Below are 16,071 nucleotides of genomic sequence, written 5' to 3'. Positions count from 1 at the left end.
GATGCTCTTCTCTAACAAATGTCGAACTTTGTTTGCATTCTCCTTACAAATCCAACGTAAACACTAAAAACAAGAAAAATGATACCCCAGTAAATATCAAATTGTTACCATTTCACCCGAATTCATTGTGACATTTGAGAATTTACTTGGATTTAAGATGAGAGGAAAAAAATACTGAATTGAAGAAATACCAAAAATGCTCGTACAGATAGGAGAGAGAAAATCGCTATAATCAAATTGATATAAGAATGTTGTCAACGTAATGGATACTATTTTTAACTAAAAAAAATCATTAAAACAAGAGAATTTACTTTGATAGTTAAAAGTTGATATAATAAACATAATTATAATCATACTTTTTGAGCGTAGTTAGTACTTAATTAAATAAATACCAATTATTAGCATCTAATCTTATCGTTTTACAAGTCAAGCCACCTCTCAATTGTTTTGTTTTTTGTTTTTGTATGGCTTAAACATGTGGATATTTGGTTTCTTATCCTTTTTGGAGGATAATATATTGATTAGTAGGTGAGGTATCTCCTTCCAATTATTTCTTCATTTTTAATTCGACTTGAAATTAATAATTACACAAAAAGGGATAAAGACAATTAATTGGTAAGATACTTAATCAAGAAATTAATTACTCAAGATTAATGTGTCAAATATTTAGGTAACCACACCAAACTTGTATCATGCAAAATTAAAATTGTATGGTTTTAACATTGAATTTTCATTAGTATTTAGATCTCTTAGTTTATCCATCATTAATTTAAGTCATATTTGACTTACTCTTGTTAATATATTGATTGATCAATATATAAATATATAAATTAAAACTAATAATGAAACTTTGAGTGTCGGTTTGTAGAAAGAAAAGTCTAGGTCCTCTCTTATCCAATTGTTTCATAATAATCTAATATCATAATGGAAAAACATATTATTATTAAAGCATATATTATTGCACCCTCAAACTATATAATAATAATAATGATGAATTATTAAACCCTCCAACAAGCCATTAAACTCGTCCTAATTCATCACATACTCGGTATGTAATTCAGTCTATCACACCAATATTTAGTACTTCTCATTTTGTAGTACTTTCCAAAATTGGTCCAATCAACTTTGACAAAAATTTTCCAACAAATACTCTATCAAATTTCAAAATATTTATCATTAATAAAACGTTGGTTGCTAATTATTTTTCAATATATATTTTATTTGATACGAAATCCCAAAATATTTATCGAGGCAAAACTCTCTCTTTCATTGATATATAAAGCAAAATATAAAATAAGAAAAAAAAATTGGCAATTGATGAATTGATTTCTTACTTTGTACACTTTAAAAGGTCATCTAATGTTTATTTAATTAAAATTTCCATTTTAGTTAGAATGTCACTAGACACACCGACACTTTTATTATTATTATTATTATTATTATTATTATTTTGGTGTTTGAGAATTAGCAAAAATGTTGAATATTGAAATTCATTAATTCTTTTCTACAAAATTAAACAATCAATGGTATTTCATTCGGTAAGCAACTTGATGAAATTTATGATTCATAATTTAGTGAACTCTTCAACTAATGAAAGCCCACCTCAAATGTTCTGTCTACCAACCTCATCATGCATATTCTTCTTCTTCCTACCCTAACTCACCCAATTTTCACTTTTTAAATTACCATTTCAATTTTTCAATTTCATTTTCAAATTTCAAGGGTTTTTCTTGAGTCTGAAATTACAAGTCTCTCCTTATTTTCTAACCAAGATAGAAGCACCAAAAAGGAAAGTGATTTCTTCAATTTGAAGGCATGAGGGAGTACCCCCCATGATTGAAATCTATATTTTATTTGTAGGAAGAACAACAAAAAATGGAAATTTGTGTCCTTTTTTCTTATTTTGTTTATAAGCTTGTTTGGCTTTAATAACAACCCCCTAATAAATATTTAAGAAAAAGAGGGGTTTGGAGATTACAAAGAAGAGCCAGTTCAATATTGTAATTCTTTGGTAAAAACAATACCTGAACAACTCAATCTTTTCAATTTTTGTTATATTATTTAGTAGTTGAGCTATCCATTTAACCAAATTTTGTAAATCAGTATCAAACGCTTGGAGAAGACAATACTCTCCAACACCAACCAAAAAGAAAAAGAAAAAGAAGAAAAAAAAAAGCTTTCCCAGCTCCTCTAATATATACAGCCTTCTCAACACACAAAACAAGGGAAGATCCCCATTACATTCAGATTTTACCCTTTTCAACACAGAAACTCAAGAATTGAATTGAAATGGGGAAGACAAGCAACATCATCAGAACATCAATCTTCAGTTTCCTGCAGAGATATCAGTACTTCACCTCTATCTCAGCATTCTTTGCATTCCCCTTCTCAGCTTCCCTTCTTCTCTCACAGACTTTTGTTTTCACTTCTTCCATTTCTCTTCTTCCAAACATATACCATCGCTTGAACATTCTTTTTGATGCTGCAGGAGTCCCTCCTTCCTTGGAATTCTTCTCCATTTTCACTCAGAAGCTTTCCCAAACAATGTTTTCTTCCATCTTCACTCTTCCCTTAACTCTTACCTTCCTGCTTGTTGCAAAAGCCTCTGTACTTCAAGCTTTCAAGGACTCCAAACCAGGCTCCCACCCCTCATTCTCCTCTATCAGATCCCTTTACAACCCACTTCTCCTCACCCACATTTGCAACTCACTCCTCATACTCTCAGCAAATGCAACAGTTTTTTCCATCCTTTTCTTTGCTTTCAATTGCCTTGAAGGATTTGGGTTTTCTTCTTCCACCAGCTTTCTCTTGCTCTCATCAGCTGGAGCTGTCCTGTATTCCGTAGTTCTTGCAAATACCATGGTTATCTGCAACCTAGCATTGGTTTTATCAGGCATGGAAAAGCTTGGAGGTTACCTGGCAATACTAAAGGCTTGTGTCCTGATAAGAGGAAGAACTTCCACAGCATTACTTCTGGCTCTGCCTACGAACCTGGCCATGGCTGCAATTGAAGCCTTGTTCCAGTACCGAGTCGTGAGAGCTTATCTTCTTGTTGGAAGGCCAAGTTTTTCCATGCTTTCAGAAGGGATTATCATTGCATATCTGTACTCCATCTTCGTCGTCCTCGACACGACAGTGAGCTGTCTGTTCTTCAAGAGCTGTAAGACAGTTTACTGGGTGGATCTGGAAGGAAGACAAGTTCATCAAATAGACTTTGCAGAAGTAGACAATGGTGCTTGTGTCGTCGATTCAAAGGTTTTACAGGATCAGCATTTGACAATACGTGGATAATCCACACAACACGATCATCTGCAGGAAAAGTACATAGAATTCAATTGAAGAACAATAACAAGAACTTGTGGAATTCATTTCCGTTTGTTGAAAGAAACCAAGCAATTTTTTCTTTTTCAAACAGATCAGCACCCACAGTGGAAACAAAGATCCAGGAGCAGAAACCATGTGAAAAATTTGTAACTGTTCCTAGAGTTCTCTCTCTGTTTTAATTTCATCCATCGTCTTTTATTTATTTCTGTTCGCATTGTAGATAAACCGACAGTTACATTTTGGTAGGATACATACAGACCTCCATTTGTCAGCTTTCTTGAGAAATAAAATTCAATAGCTTGCTTCAAAATCTTCAAAAACTTCTCTGACTCATCCCTCCAGATACAAATCTCTGCTCTGCCCACTTAAAGTTTGGGCATTTTGATGCCACCACAATCCTTGTTGCAAGCAATAGTTGACGAACCCAGATGGAAAATGCATTCAGAACGAAGCCTTGATCTGGTCTAAGCATTCGCTTGGTAGAATCGTCGACAATTTTCTTAGAATCATCGGGACGAGGGGTGATGCCAGCAAGATTTGAGCTGCGAACGTAGATGGAAGGTATTGATTTCTGCGTGTTCGCTACTCCTGCTTACAATCATGGATAAAAGGACTCCAATTCTAAGAAAAGCAGGAGAGAGATGCATCAACAAAGTGAGGGTACCGATATCCAGAAATTATAGTGGTAGAAAAGAGGGTCGCTGAGAATACAAGAAAGGAAAATGGCTCCAGTTTGCCACAAACAGCTCTCATGGCTCGTACGACTACAAGGTAAAAGAAACAAAATAAATATTAAAAAAATAAATTGTATATATTTCTTATGAGGAAGAGAAAAAACGGATAGAGTAAATTTTTGTAAATGATTTCTAGGTTAAATGTGTATAAATTTGTAACTATCCTAATTTGATAATCCTTTGTTTTTTTTTTCTTCCAACTATTTTGATATATTTTTCACTTTCTTTATAAACACGTTTGAATGACCAAATTTCAAAAACAAAAAATAGTTTTTTAAAAGTAGATAACATGACCATGGAGCTCATAGTAAAAATAGTGTTTCTAGACTTAATTTTTTTTATAAAAATAAAAAATAAAAATAAAATAGTTATCGGACGATAATTTAGAAATAAAACACTAGATTTACAGTACCTGTGATGAATCTTCGTGTGCAGGTGGTTCCATGATGTATGTATGATTAGATATGCTTCATTATTCTATACAGGGAAGAGTGGACCCATCAATGAATAATCGTAAATTGCAACAAAAAAGATAAATTAAGAATAAAATTTCCTAACAAAGTAGTATTTTTACGTTACAGTCACAGAAGTTAAAGCCTGACTTCTAATTCTAACACCTTATTTAAAGAACTGTACAACATCTTTCAGGACAGAAATTCAGAAAATTATGTTACAAAATTTAATAGTCATAAAATATGGACAGGGAGAGATTTGTACAGATAGTTATGCTGCTGGATGCAAGATCCTACGCCTGCACATCTGGACGGTTCTTAGTCGCTGCTCTGTTGTAAAGCTATTCAAAACACAGTGTGGAACCTGAAATCAAATTCTCTTCTTGAATGGCCTCTTCCATGAAAGCTACTGCAGAGGGCATGAGCCAATTTTACTTCAACTCTAGGATGGTTCTCCAAAAGCTTTTGCTAAGGACCATGCCCAGAATCTGCAAAAATTAAGCCAATTTGGAGCCTTTGGTTCTTGGTCTACATAATGGCCACACGAGATTGAAGTAAATTTTTGTTCATTTGGAGGAGATTCAGAGTCATATTTCAGCTGTCCATTAGGTATTTAGCCATGATCCAGGTCCTGGATTAACCTTCTGGGAGGTTAAAGTTTCTGCAGTCCCCAAGCTTAGCTTTGTATCAATCTTGTTAGATTTCTGGTGCAGTATTAAGAAAGGGTCTTTCTGACACGCTCGGATGGTGTATCGTCCATTCCGACCCCTCACAAACTTCTTCATCTGCTTGATGATGCTCTTGGCCCTTTTTCGATTTTCACCTATTTTCTGAGCTTTCTCATCTCCATTTCTAACTGCTTGCAATTCTCTACATGTGCTTTCATAAAGGATCTTGTAAAATTGAAGAGAGTTCCTGTAACTGCATTGATTTGAACACATAGAATCAGATCCTGCATGAATAAATGGGAGCCAGGGAGAGAATACTATAGATGTACTGATTTTCCTGAATTAATTTGACACTACAGTTCCAAATTCTATTATTTTGATTATGGACATAAAAACGGGATTATTTTGATTCGTTAGAAATTGGACAATTAAGGAAATTTCTCCTTGAGTTCCAAATTCCAATTGAAATGAAATCTTTAGGATAAGTCTAACCATTGCCTTAAAAGCATATTATTATGAATTTAAAATTTCAAAAACCCGAGTTCAAATCCTATTTTAATTTTGATTTAGAATTCCTAGGAACTCCATTGAATGGTCTTTCTTATCTTTCTGAAAAGTAAACTTACATAAGAACAACAAGGAAGTCAGTTCTTTATCTGCTTTTTCAAAGTTCGAAAGAATACAAAATAAACATGGACAAATCTTCTGAAGATGTGTGAATCATTGTATAAGGAGATTCAATAATGATAAATATCTACTACCTGCAGACCGTACAGTCATGTACAAGTAACAAAGAACAACAAAAAGTCAAGCTGTGCACCATTAACTAACCTTGTTCAAATGGACAGCGGGCAGGATCCTCACCAAAATATAGTGCAAGTGCATCAGCATTTCTACCCTGCCACCAAGCAATAAACAAAAACATGGCCTCCTTTATTTCTCAACAACTTCCAACTATATACCACAACATAAATGATTCAGTCTAGTAAATTACCACCACCGAATAAAGAACTGTCACAGATTCCACCTCTGTCTCAGCAAGAGTAACAAATCCTTTCAACGTCTAAAAATACAAGATAGAAAAATTGTTCAAACCACTGAAATTATTCACAATGAATATGTTGTTTGTGTGTGCATCTGGGTGATGAGAGGGACAGAGAACCAAAAGAGTATTAGCACAATGCATGGCTATTTAAGTTTGACCTATAAAGTGGAATAATTTCCATCATTCAGAAGAGTTTTCTACACCATATAACTTCCATATAAAATGGTTCTATTTCACTCTTTTACACTGCATCCCAGGGAAGGGGGAGGAAAAAAGAATTTGCACCTTCCGAAAGGTTTCAGAGATGGGGCCATCATTTTCAGATGCGACTAGTTCCTGCCTCACCTTTTCCAATCCTTTTGTTATTGCTTGCATTTCTTCAGCCAAAGATTTCAATTGTATCTACATATGAATCAGGACAAGAATTCAAACAAATTTTTTACCATAATGATTGAATTTAATCCAAGAAGTATGGAGATTGGAGACCTTAGACGCAGCTTCCAAGCTACCAAGGTCCAGATGAAAATCAAGAAGTGATGGTGACTTCGAAGCAAGAACCTGAATCACATGCATAAACCAACTTTGAGATCAGCCACCTAACTTGAGAGAATACTGAGGTTAAAGACTAAGCAGTTCATTATTAAAGGATATATAATATAAGAAAATATTTTTAGCCTTTTAATTGTCCGAAAAAGTATAGTATAACCTCCTAATTCACGTACCAAACCTTATCAGTATAGAAGTAACTAGATTATTACTTAATTAAAAAGCAACAATTATTCTCCCATCAAATTAGAAAATTAAAATTTATCAGTAAGACAGATGAATAAAGACATTACCTTACAAAGGTAGTGCATAAGAGTCATCTTGTTGTTAGAAGCACGTGTATCAGTGAGTTTTGAAAGACTATCCAACCTGAAACCAATTGCAGAACCTGCACGGTATCGAGTCTGGGTAATAATGTTTTCAAAATCCATGGACTAAAACATTTGACCAACATGAAATTCTGGTAAGGAAAGTAGCAGCATTAAAAGCAGAGAATGAGGTAGGGATGCCAAGAACTGAACCCTGCATAAATAGAGTTCAACTTATGCCAATCAACATGAATATCATTTGAACCCATAAATTTTTTAATTTTTGTTTTATGAGAAACTGATTTTAACCCATAAATTATTAACAATAATATGATAGGATTTAGAAGCCTCCTGTTCACATAACATTTGTTTTTGGAAGAAAATGAGGGAATCAAATAAGTAAAAATGTGCATGCTCACCCATGGGTCGTTTTAGTAATAAGTAGAGAACACTTTTCTATTTTTGTTATTAAAAAAATGGGAAAAGGAGTGTAAAGAATATTGTGAAACGTCTGATGTAAGCCTAGTTGAAGCATGTCGGAAGTTGGAAGTCTCGGGAAGGAAAATAGAGGCAGCAGGCATCTAAAGACCTTCCATCAAAGAAATTCTTGTTATAAAAGGAAAATTAATCACATCACCATAATAAAAATTTTCAATTTCTTAAATTCTAAACTACTTTGGTATCAAGTCATTTGAGTATCATGATGTAGCCCAAAAATTCTGTCTTGCAACAAAGATCCGAGAAGTTTCTTACCCCTAGCAGTTCCTTGGTTCAGCATATTTCCCAGGCAAAGAATTCTCTTCAATATCTCCTTCAGTTTGAAAGAATTCTTAACCTGTTAAAAAACGGTAGTGTAAATAATGGGCTTAAATTTGACAAATATCAAATAAGTGAAGGAATGTATTCATTATCATTAGCAATAGACCTCTAGACAGACACAGTTTACAGTGTTTAGGCTTTTTCTGAACTCTACTATCTGCAAAGGAGGTCAAGAATAAGTATACTTACACTAAAGAAATTTCTGTATATTCCAAAATTAAAAAAAAAATGATGAAAATGAAGAGTTGCAGATACCACAAAACCTGAGAGCTGAACTGAATCTTGAAAGAAAACACTCTTAACTTCGACTCCACACGAGGAACTTGCATCATCTCCAAAAAGTACTGATGAGTGGAAAAATGAGAAAAGAGAAGTAAAGTATGTTAAGTTATAATTTTTTTTATAAGAGAAAAAAAAACAAGAACAATATGTTCGAAATGCCATTCGTGCCACATGCAACATAGAGTTTAAAAGAATTTATTTAATATAAAAATAGCAGAAAACTAAAAAATGACTTCTTAAATTGGATCTCAAAGTTGCTGGCAAATATAGAAGCCATTTTGGACAAGATACACAACAGAAACTTAGAATTAAAGTACAATCCCAGCCTTTTCCTAAGGTAGCAATTTTATCACTTTCTTTCCAACTTTCACTCAGATTTTTTTTTCTGCATTGAATTATGTATAATTAACCAAATTTTGACTTTAGTTGATAACTCTAACAGATGCATGTACTCTGAAAACAAACTGAGCATCAAGGAGGGGTAGGTGCTTTATTCCATCTGTGCACAATCGTGAGCTTACTCTAGGCTACAAGTATGAAGCTATAAAGTACTACACTGCATGAAATGCAATCTATGACCTGTTCAACAGAGTAACTTAAAATTACCTGTTCACACTTTCCAAGTTTGTCCTTGTCACCGCAGTACCCCTTAATAATTAAAGCACAAAGAAATCTTCAGTTAAATGATTATAAATAAAGAACAGCCTGTGCCATAACATGTAAATAAAAGGAAGAATCTAATAAATGGTAAAATGAAAAAGGATGATCCAATATTATAGCACTAGATATTTCACCTTTAGAAGCTCCATCTCCTCTCTGGTAGGGCAAAATTTAATGAGATTTTCCACTTGATCTACATCTAATACTGACTCGTCCATGGAGAGTACTGATGCCTGTATTACATGATGAATTGACAATAGCAGTCAGAAAAGTATAATATATGCTCCATCATGTTAATCTATTTGCTCTGAAACAAGCTTATTCACGCGAGAAATTTCAGTAATAAGTGGCAGCAAGAATGCATTATGGAACAAGCATGAAAATATCTGAAATCTACCACCAACGGCAGGATACTGTATTTTCAGACTCCAAGATATTAGCTACCATGGTGAAAAGATGAGCTGGGAATATAGGAACCCAATATAGCGTTCATATGGAATTAGAGCATCATAAATTCTTGATAATCAAGAAACTGCACAAAATGAAACTACATCGTGATTTCTAATGCACAACAACATTACCGGAAAATTAAGAATTAACCTCTTCACAAACCATAAGTAACAGACCAGGTGCAGAAATTCCAGCATTAGGATATGACGAATGCACATGTGAATGAAAGAAAACTTTTACCTCTGAGCACAATGAAAGGATAGACAACTTACTCTACGCATGGGGAAGGGGCAAAGTGAAAAGTTAGATGAAAACATTTCTTCCTAATATCACCATTTTAGTGGCTTAGTCTCTAATGTCTTAATCTGAACTCAAATTAATAAACAGTTAAGAAGTGATGTGAAGGCGAGTAATCAATAACAAAGATTTTGTAACACAGGTGGGAAAATTTAGTTTGTACCAAAGAAGAAAGATCTAATGAATCTTGAACTTTTCTTGGCTTACCATCATGTCAGAAAGTGGCATCCTAACTTTTGTTAGCATGATTTCAGTGTTATTTGCCCTCCTAAGATCAATCTGCCATTGAATATTCCATCAAACCATAAGTTGCACCAACAGTTGAGAAGAAATGATCACAGGGGAAAACTTATTTATTGAGGATAATATTGCAATATTGAAAAAGTTTTAAATTGAATTACCAAGTGAACTTTGTCCAATTTTGATCCAACTGACTTCCTTCTTCCTCCGGATTTACCTCCTGAATCAACAACAGGTTTCGGGACTATCACAGAAAAAAGTGTCTCCAGCTCAGATACATCAAATTCTGGTGCACTAAGAAGAATATAGAAACTAGGTCATTAAAATGGTACCGTATGCTAGTGTAAAGGAACATATTGCATCTAGGACAAACTACACCAGTTGAATGTGAAAATATCACAATCAAATGAAGAAGCAATGTAAATTCACAGGAGAACTTATCATACGTTTCAGGATCTCCACATCTTTGCAGTTCTTCCCATAAGCTCCCTTGTAGTGCCCGAGTCACCTTGCTCCAATGCAGAGGTTTCAATGGTGATCGTTGAGGCACTGAAGCAACCCCATTGCTAATTGATCGTGAGAACCCACGTCCCCTCAATATAGATGATGTTTTCACATCAGTTGAAGAATTTACTCCTTTGGCTCCCGTGTGTGGAGACATACCCCCTGGAGGTTTGGAAGAAGGAACTAGTGGAAGAGGACCAGTCGTAGATTGAGGGGGTGATGGTGCTTCACAAATTGGAGGTGGCTGGGATGATGGGACTACACAAGTTGTTGGAGATGGTAAAGCCTGCCGCCCCAGGGTTAGATGTGGAGGAGCCGCCCTTTGAGTTGGAGGGGGTGGGGGAGGGGGTGGAGGCAAAGCTCCAGCATTTGATAGGCGTGAAAAAGGCAAAGCTCCATGGGAAGGGGGTGGTAATAGTGTTTGAGCTCTATGTAGAGGAGGTGGAGGTGGTGCAGGTGGAGCACTATGCTTAGGTGTAGTATCACTCACCAGTGCAGAACTCTTAGGTGCCACACGAGTGGAAGGTGGAGGAGGTGGTGGTGGAGGGGGTGGAGGAGGAGATCTTGCATTGATATGTAAATATGAAGTAGGTATCATAGAAGACTTAGGAGATGATGCATGCAACAAAGAGATGTTAGCATGAAGAGCTGGTGGCTGTAGAAGTGTAGTTGGAGATTGAGAGAGAGTAGGGTCTTGATGCGGAACAACATTTGGTAATGGTCCTGGGGAGCCAAGTGGTGATTGTATCGTGAGAATCTCTGATGCAAGACATAAAGGTTTTATAGGACTCACCTTGTTACTTTTCGGTTCATCAACTGTATCAGCTGAAGGCAACTGTCCTGAAGTAGCACAAGCAGAAGCAGATTTTGATATTGAATATGAATAAGAATCCCTAGTAGGAGAACTGATAGATGATGCTGGGTTACCGCTATGCCTTGATGGTGGATAAAACACATGCATGGAGTTTATGTAAGATTCTTTGTCATGTGAAGTCCATCTAGAAAGAGTGTTTGGTTTTGCCTGTTTTACAAGAAATCCCAGATCTTCCGGCTGTTTGGTCTTCTGTTTAGCTAGAGTTGTCTGATTGATTAGCTTAACTGTTGATGGAGGCTGATTCCTAGATGCTATTGACAACGACTTCTCATATTTCAGCCTCCACGCATCAGGATTCAACTTTTTCACGGGAACCTTTGATTCAATGTCTGTAATAGCAGTTTCTTCTCCACACCCTTTATGCTTCATTTCTTCCAACTTGTCATAAGCATTGTCTATCAGTTCCTGGATTCCCATACGTCTCGGTAAATTAACAGAAAATAGCAGAGGATTTGGCTTTTTATCTCCATAATCCACAACAATGTCCTTCACTACGTGAAAACCAGAGTCCAGTTTTTCATCTGTCTTGAAAGTCGCATCATCAACAGTTATGTCCTTCACTGCTTCCACGTTAGAATCCACCTTCATGTCCAAGTTTTGACTCCCTCCATATGAGTTACAGCGTTGGAATGTAGGAGGACCTGCATCCTCCTTCCAAACTGCTCGATGGTCCATATCATCTGTTTCATTAGCATGTACCATTTGAATATCGTAGTCCCTCTTAACTTCCTGCACGTCAACAACATTGCTAAATATTTCTTCCACTTCAAAAAACTCCTCAGTTGAATTGCTTTCAATTTCGATTTTGTCCTCACTTTTCATGACTGTAGAGAGGTTTGGCACAGCATCATCAGCATCCAGGAAAAGCACCTGACACACGAGTTTCCTTCAAATTCGAAGGCTTCAAAAAATATATACATTAAAAGAAGAGAAACAACAGCCTACCTCTGCTCTAAAATCTTTAGGAAACTGCTCCTTAGCATCCCATATAACATCAACCTCATCACGATTGAGCTTCAAACTGTTTGAATGCACGAATGCCGTGTGAAACATAACTCTAAACATCACTTCCTCGTGTATTAGATCTCCAGCTAAATGGATGCACTCAAGAACAACATCCCCTTGAAGATGACAATGAACGTCCATTTTTACCAGTTTGCTTGCTGCCTGCAATGAAATTTCACGAGGATATTAAAAAATGTGCTAAAATCTTGTCATTGCAAATTCAGTAGCTTAGTTTTACCTGCAGGTAGTGGAAGCCACGTCCTTTCATCTTTGCACTTGAAAAGATAAGTTTTGGGTTTCTATTTCTTGGTGTTAACGGATCCTGACCATAAATGCGTACGACAGGCCTGCACCCTTTTCCTCCATCAAGCATAGGAAGGTCCCGGAGTATCAGACAGTCTAAAATTAGATGTGTATCAGGTGGAGGCCAATCAAAACCTAGATTTCTCCTAGAAATATACTGAAGGTATCTCATTTGAGAAGGCTGTGAGTTTACTGGAGAAAGGACATGGAAGAGTTCTCTAGGAGCTTGCTTGTAGACCATTTCAAGGGTCTTTTGCTCCCCGTCATATTGTTTACGGTACAACAAGAGACCTGAAAGCATGAAAGCAAGGATTGGCCATCCTCCTCGTTCACAGTTCATCAACAACACATTTTTCTGTCTCTCCAAGGACAACCAGCTTTCACTCGACCGAATAAAGTGGTGGATCATTTCCAATGGCAGGAGTGGACACCCTTCATATTGCAGAGGATATTCCATCACCGTCATACCATATTGAGACAATATGTCTGAAGTTTTAGTCCTCCTCTTTCGTTCACTAAAGTTAAAAACCATGAAAGAAGCGTCAGGAAAGTGGTCTTGTAGCCTTGGTATAATGCCAGCCAAGTACACTTTGTACTCATCCTCTTCCAAGATGTCAGTAGAGAAGCAACAATCAAACACTGAAAAGGAAATATGAGGACTTTTAATTACAAAAAAAGAGAAAAGAAAAAAAAAAGAGGAACAACCAAGTGTCTTAGCATTAGAAATAAAAATAAGCGGCTTCTTATAAATAACAAAAAGTTCAGGACACTACGAGAAATTTTCAATATTTAAAAGAAACTTTAGGTGAACGGGACCAGGCTACAAAGAAACAGTTAACAACTCACAACTTGCTAATTGTAGATCTTGCCCCATGACCAGCCCAAGCAGTGAGGGACATTGAGATGAGAATCTCAAATAAAATGTAAAAGCAATGGGATAGAAAGATTATAGTCAATTTAAAATGACTTCCACAACAACATTGAACGAATACTAAGAAATTGAGAAGTTCTAAGTATGTCACACCACACCACCCAAACCAAAATTAAACCTGCACTTAAGTTAAGTAAAGGACGAAGCTCAATTTGACAAGCTTTAGGTTGCATTGTTAAACACGGCGTACTATGCAGTTGAGCTCATCAAAAACCGAAATACGCAAGCAGTAAGTAACAGAGAAAGCATTTTCAAGAAACTAAAAAGACAAGACAAGAGCAATAAAGACGAATTTTAAAAAGAAGCATACCATACACCCTCTCAGCGATCTCGAGCAGCCGATCTGGAGGCTTCCGGTAGAATAATTTCCTAAACAGCGCCATCAGATGGCGCTGTTTCTTCCCCGGTCAGGTCCAAATCTAAGTGACCGGAAAAACAGGGGAAAAACGCTAACCAAAACCTAACCTCAGAGCTACCAGTCACCGAAACAAAGCACCTCCACAGCCAGAGTTTCAAAACAGAGTCCAAAATGCACCAAATTACAAAGAGAAAAACAAGCAAGAAACAGAGTATATTATCCTTATCTCAGAACAAGCTCGAATCAGATTGAAATACAGGTTGAGAGAAGCAGATGGTTCAAAGGCAAAGGAAGCAAGATTTAGAAGGAGAATGAACACTGGAGCATGAGAAAATCACAGCACAACAAGAATTTAGAGAATGTATAAACAGAGAATCGACTGAGCTGAAGCAACAGAGAATGAGAGAGAGAGAGAAAAGTTGTTTAGAGAAAGAAAAAATGTGAAGAAAACGAAATGACCAGAAAAATGGAAGAAAGTTTCAGAGCAGAGAGGGAGAGAGAGAGAGAGAGAGGAAGAGTAGTGGAACTGAAAAAAGGAGCGCAGAGGAAGACGAGCTTTATATGCTGTCTCCTCTCCTCCACTTGGCTTTCCTGCAACGTCAACTTTTATTTCCCAACGACGAAGAGAGAGAGAGAGAATCCATTTCGCCACGTGGCATACACGTTGCACCAATTTCGTTTCATTTAAAGACATTCTTTTAATCATTTATTTCACTAATCCGATGGCATTTTTGTTTTTCCAAATTATTGTATTTCTGTTTAAATAATTTTTTTTACCCACATTTTGAGAGTATAATTATTTATTTTAGATATTACTACCATTAAGTATTTAAGTTGATGAACAATATCCTATATTCTGTACTGAAAAAACAAAACAAAATCCTATATTCTTTTTGTCTAAATTAGTTCAATACAGTATTTCTTTTCTTTAGGAAAAAAAAAGGTACAGTATTTCTTTTTTCAAAATATACAAAATTGGCATGTTCTTAAATATTTAATTTATAGATTATCCAATGCATTCAGACATTTAAAATTTAGATATGATAATTTATTTCATTCTTTTACTGTAAAATTCATTTTTTTATTTTTCTATGGAGAATTCGTGTGTGTGTGTATATATATATATTTATCTTAATTCATAATATAATGCGTGCCGAAACGTAATATTATTTTATTAAAATTTTGATTAGTTATATTTTAAATTTAAAATTATAAGTCAATACGGAGACTTTTGAGTAGTTGAATAATTTGAGTTATGAAAAAAAAAATCAAGTTTTATCTTTTCTTTTTGTTAATTATAAAGTTTTAGTATTGTACTTGACTTTGCAAATAAAGGAAAATCATTGTATTTATTAAAGGGAACGTGCAAGGATCTTCCTTTTGGAAACATGGGACTGTCAAAAATCTGACTGAAAAACCATATTCTAAAAGCAATAATATAATTATTATTATTAAGTATTTAATAAGCTATGTTATTTATCCAAATCCAATTTAAAATATTAATATGATTTAAAAAAAATGTTTGGTGATCAAAATATGAGGATATTGAAGATCACGTTGGAGGAGAAAATGATTTCTACATCACGTGCAGTACACGTGATTCGCACTTCAAAGGATCAGTGGCCTGGGACAAGATTGGAATAATTCCAAAACCATTTCTTCAAAACATTAAGCTTCCATCACAATTTGATGGATTTTATTTTCATAAGTATTATATATTTTTTTAGTGGAAATTCCGAAATTAGATACGACTTAATTTAGATTCTTATTATAATATGGACAAATGTAGTTAATAATGTGATAACACATATGAAAATACTAAGTAAATTATATATTCTCATGCGATATTTAGAAGAGATCTCATTAACTAGTTAACACATCGGGTACAATTGGTTGTGTAGGAAGCTGTGACTAATTTGATAATAACTTATCTTCGACGAACCACGCGTTATGTCAATGCGCGTTGGCTGTCGCGAGATAGATTACGTCAAGTAGGACAAATAATTTGTTTACGTAGCTCACATCTAATGACTTATACAGTAATAGCAATACGGTGAAATTTAGAGTATAATAATAGATCATCGCGCCACGTGATTGTTCATGTAATTGGTGTGTCACCCACTAAAACTATATATGGTCTGGTATGAAAATTAGCAGTCAAGGGCATGAATTTTTTTCGATAAATATTGAAGCAATCTACCCTACTCAAGTCTTATATGAGCTAATTTAATACTAACTTATTAGAGAAATTTTAGCGTCTAGCTTCTATTT

General features: G+C 35.3%; 2 protein-coding genes across 7 annotated transcripts; one reads left to right on the top strand and one right to left on the bottom strand.

The window, feature by feature from the left end:
* Positions 1-2,021: 2,021 nt before the first annotated feature.
* On the bottom strand, positions 2,022-14,344 carry LOC111008848 (formin-like protein 20). 6 transcript variants are annotated; one of them, XM_022281689.2, is made up of 20 exons: positions 13,753-14,341; positions 12,447-13,150; positions 12,149-12,370; positions 10,272-12,073; positions 9,987-10,119; positions 9,793-9,864; positions 8,973-9,071; positions 8,785-8,826; positions 8,160-8,240; positions 8,003-8,053; positions 7,831-7,912; positions 7,063-7,157; positions 6,710-6,781; positions 6,509-6,625; positions 6,173-6,241; positions 6,010-6,076; positions 4,776-5,431; positions 4,471-4,535; positions 3,584-4,088; positions 2,022-3,309 (listed from the first exon to the last, which is right to left on the bottom strand). In XM_022281689.2, the coding sequence occupies exons 1-17, from the start codon at positions 13,823-13,825 to the stop codon at positions 5,334-5,336; spliced, it is 3,879 nt and encodes a 1,292-aa protein (XP_022137381.2). In that variant the 5' UTR covers positions 13,826-14,341; the 3' UTR covers positions 2,022-3,309; positions 3,584-4,088; positions 4,471-4,535; positions 4,776-5,333. The 6 variants fall into 6 exon arrangements, with proteins under 6 accessions (XP_022137381.2, XP_087977721.1, XP_087977723.1 ...); XM_088121595.1 differs by lacking the exons at positions 2,022-3,309; positions 3,584-4,088; positions 4,471-4,535 and having other exon boundaries at positions 5,344-5,431; positions 6,010-6,071; positions 13,753-14,343; XM_088121597.1 differs by lacking the exons at positions 2,022-3,309; positions 3,584-4,088; positions 4,471-4,535; ... (4 more) ...; positions 6,710-6,781; positions 7,063-7,157 and adding an exon at positions 7,164-7,291 and having other exon boundaries at positions 13,753-14,344.
* Positions 2,290-3,291, top strand: LOC111008849 (uncharacterized). The gene has a single exon (XM_022281691.2). The coding sequence runs from the start codon at positions 2,290-2,292 to the stop codon at positions 3,289-3,291; it is 1,002 nt and encodes a 333-aa protein (XP_022137383.1).
* Positions 14,345-16,071: the final 1,727 nt, after the last annotated feature.

Source organism: Momordica charantia (assembly GCF_013281855.1).
Source record: "Momordica charantia cultivar OHB3-1 chromosome 3 unlocalized genomic scaffold, Mcharantia_2.0 BLBB01000003.1, whole genome shotgun sequence".
Classification (NCBI taxonomy): Eukaryota; Viridiplantae; Streptophyta; class Magnoliopsida; order Cucurbitales; family Cucurbitaceae; genus Momordica; species Momordica charantia.
The sequence above is the reverse complement of the archived record's forward strand: the minus strand, read 5'-3'. Positions and strand labels throughout refer to the sequence as shown.

Excerpts from the sequence above, each read along its gene's own strand:
- LOC111008848 (XM_022281689.2), bottom strand. The coding sequence starts at position 13,825 with ATGGCGCTGTTTAGGAAATTATTCTACCGGAAGCCTCCAGATCGGCTG. Across the intron at positions 8,827-8,972 it reads AGGAGATGGAGCTTCTAAAG|GGGTACTGCGGTGACAAGGA; the intron begins GTGAAATATCTA and ends TTAATTATTAAG. Across the intron at positions 6,782-7,062 it reads TTATGCACTACCTTTGTAAG|GTTCTTGCTTCGAAGTCACC; the intron begins GTAATGTCTTTA and ends CATGTGATTCAG.
- LOC111008849 (XM_022281691.2), top strand. The coding sequence starts at position 2,290 with ATGGGGAAGACAAGCAACATCATCAGAACATCAATCTTCAGTTTCCTG.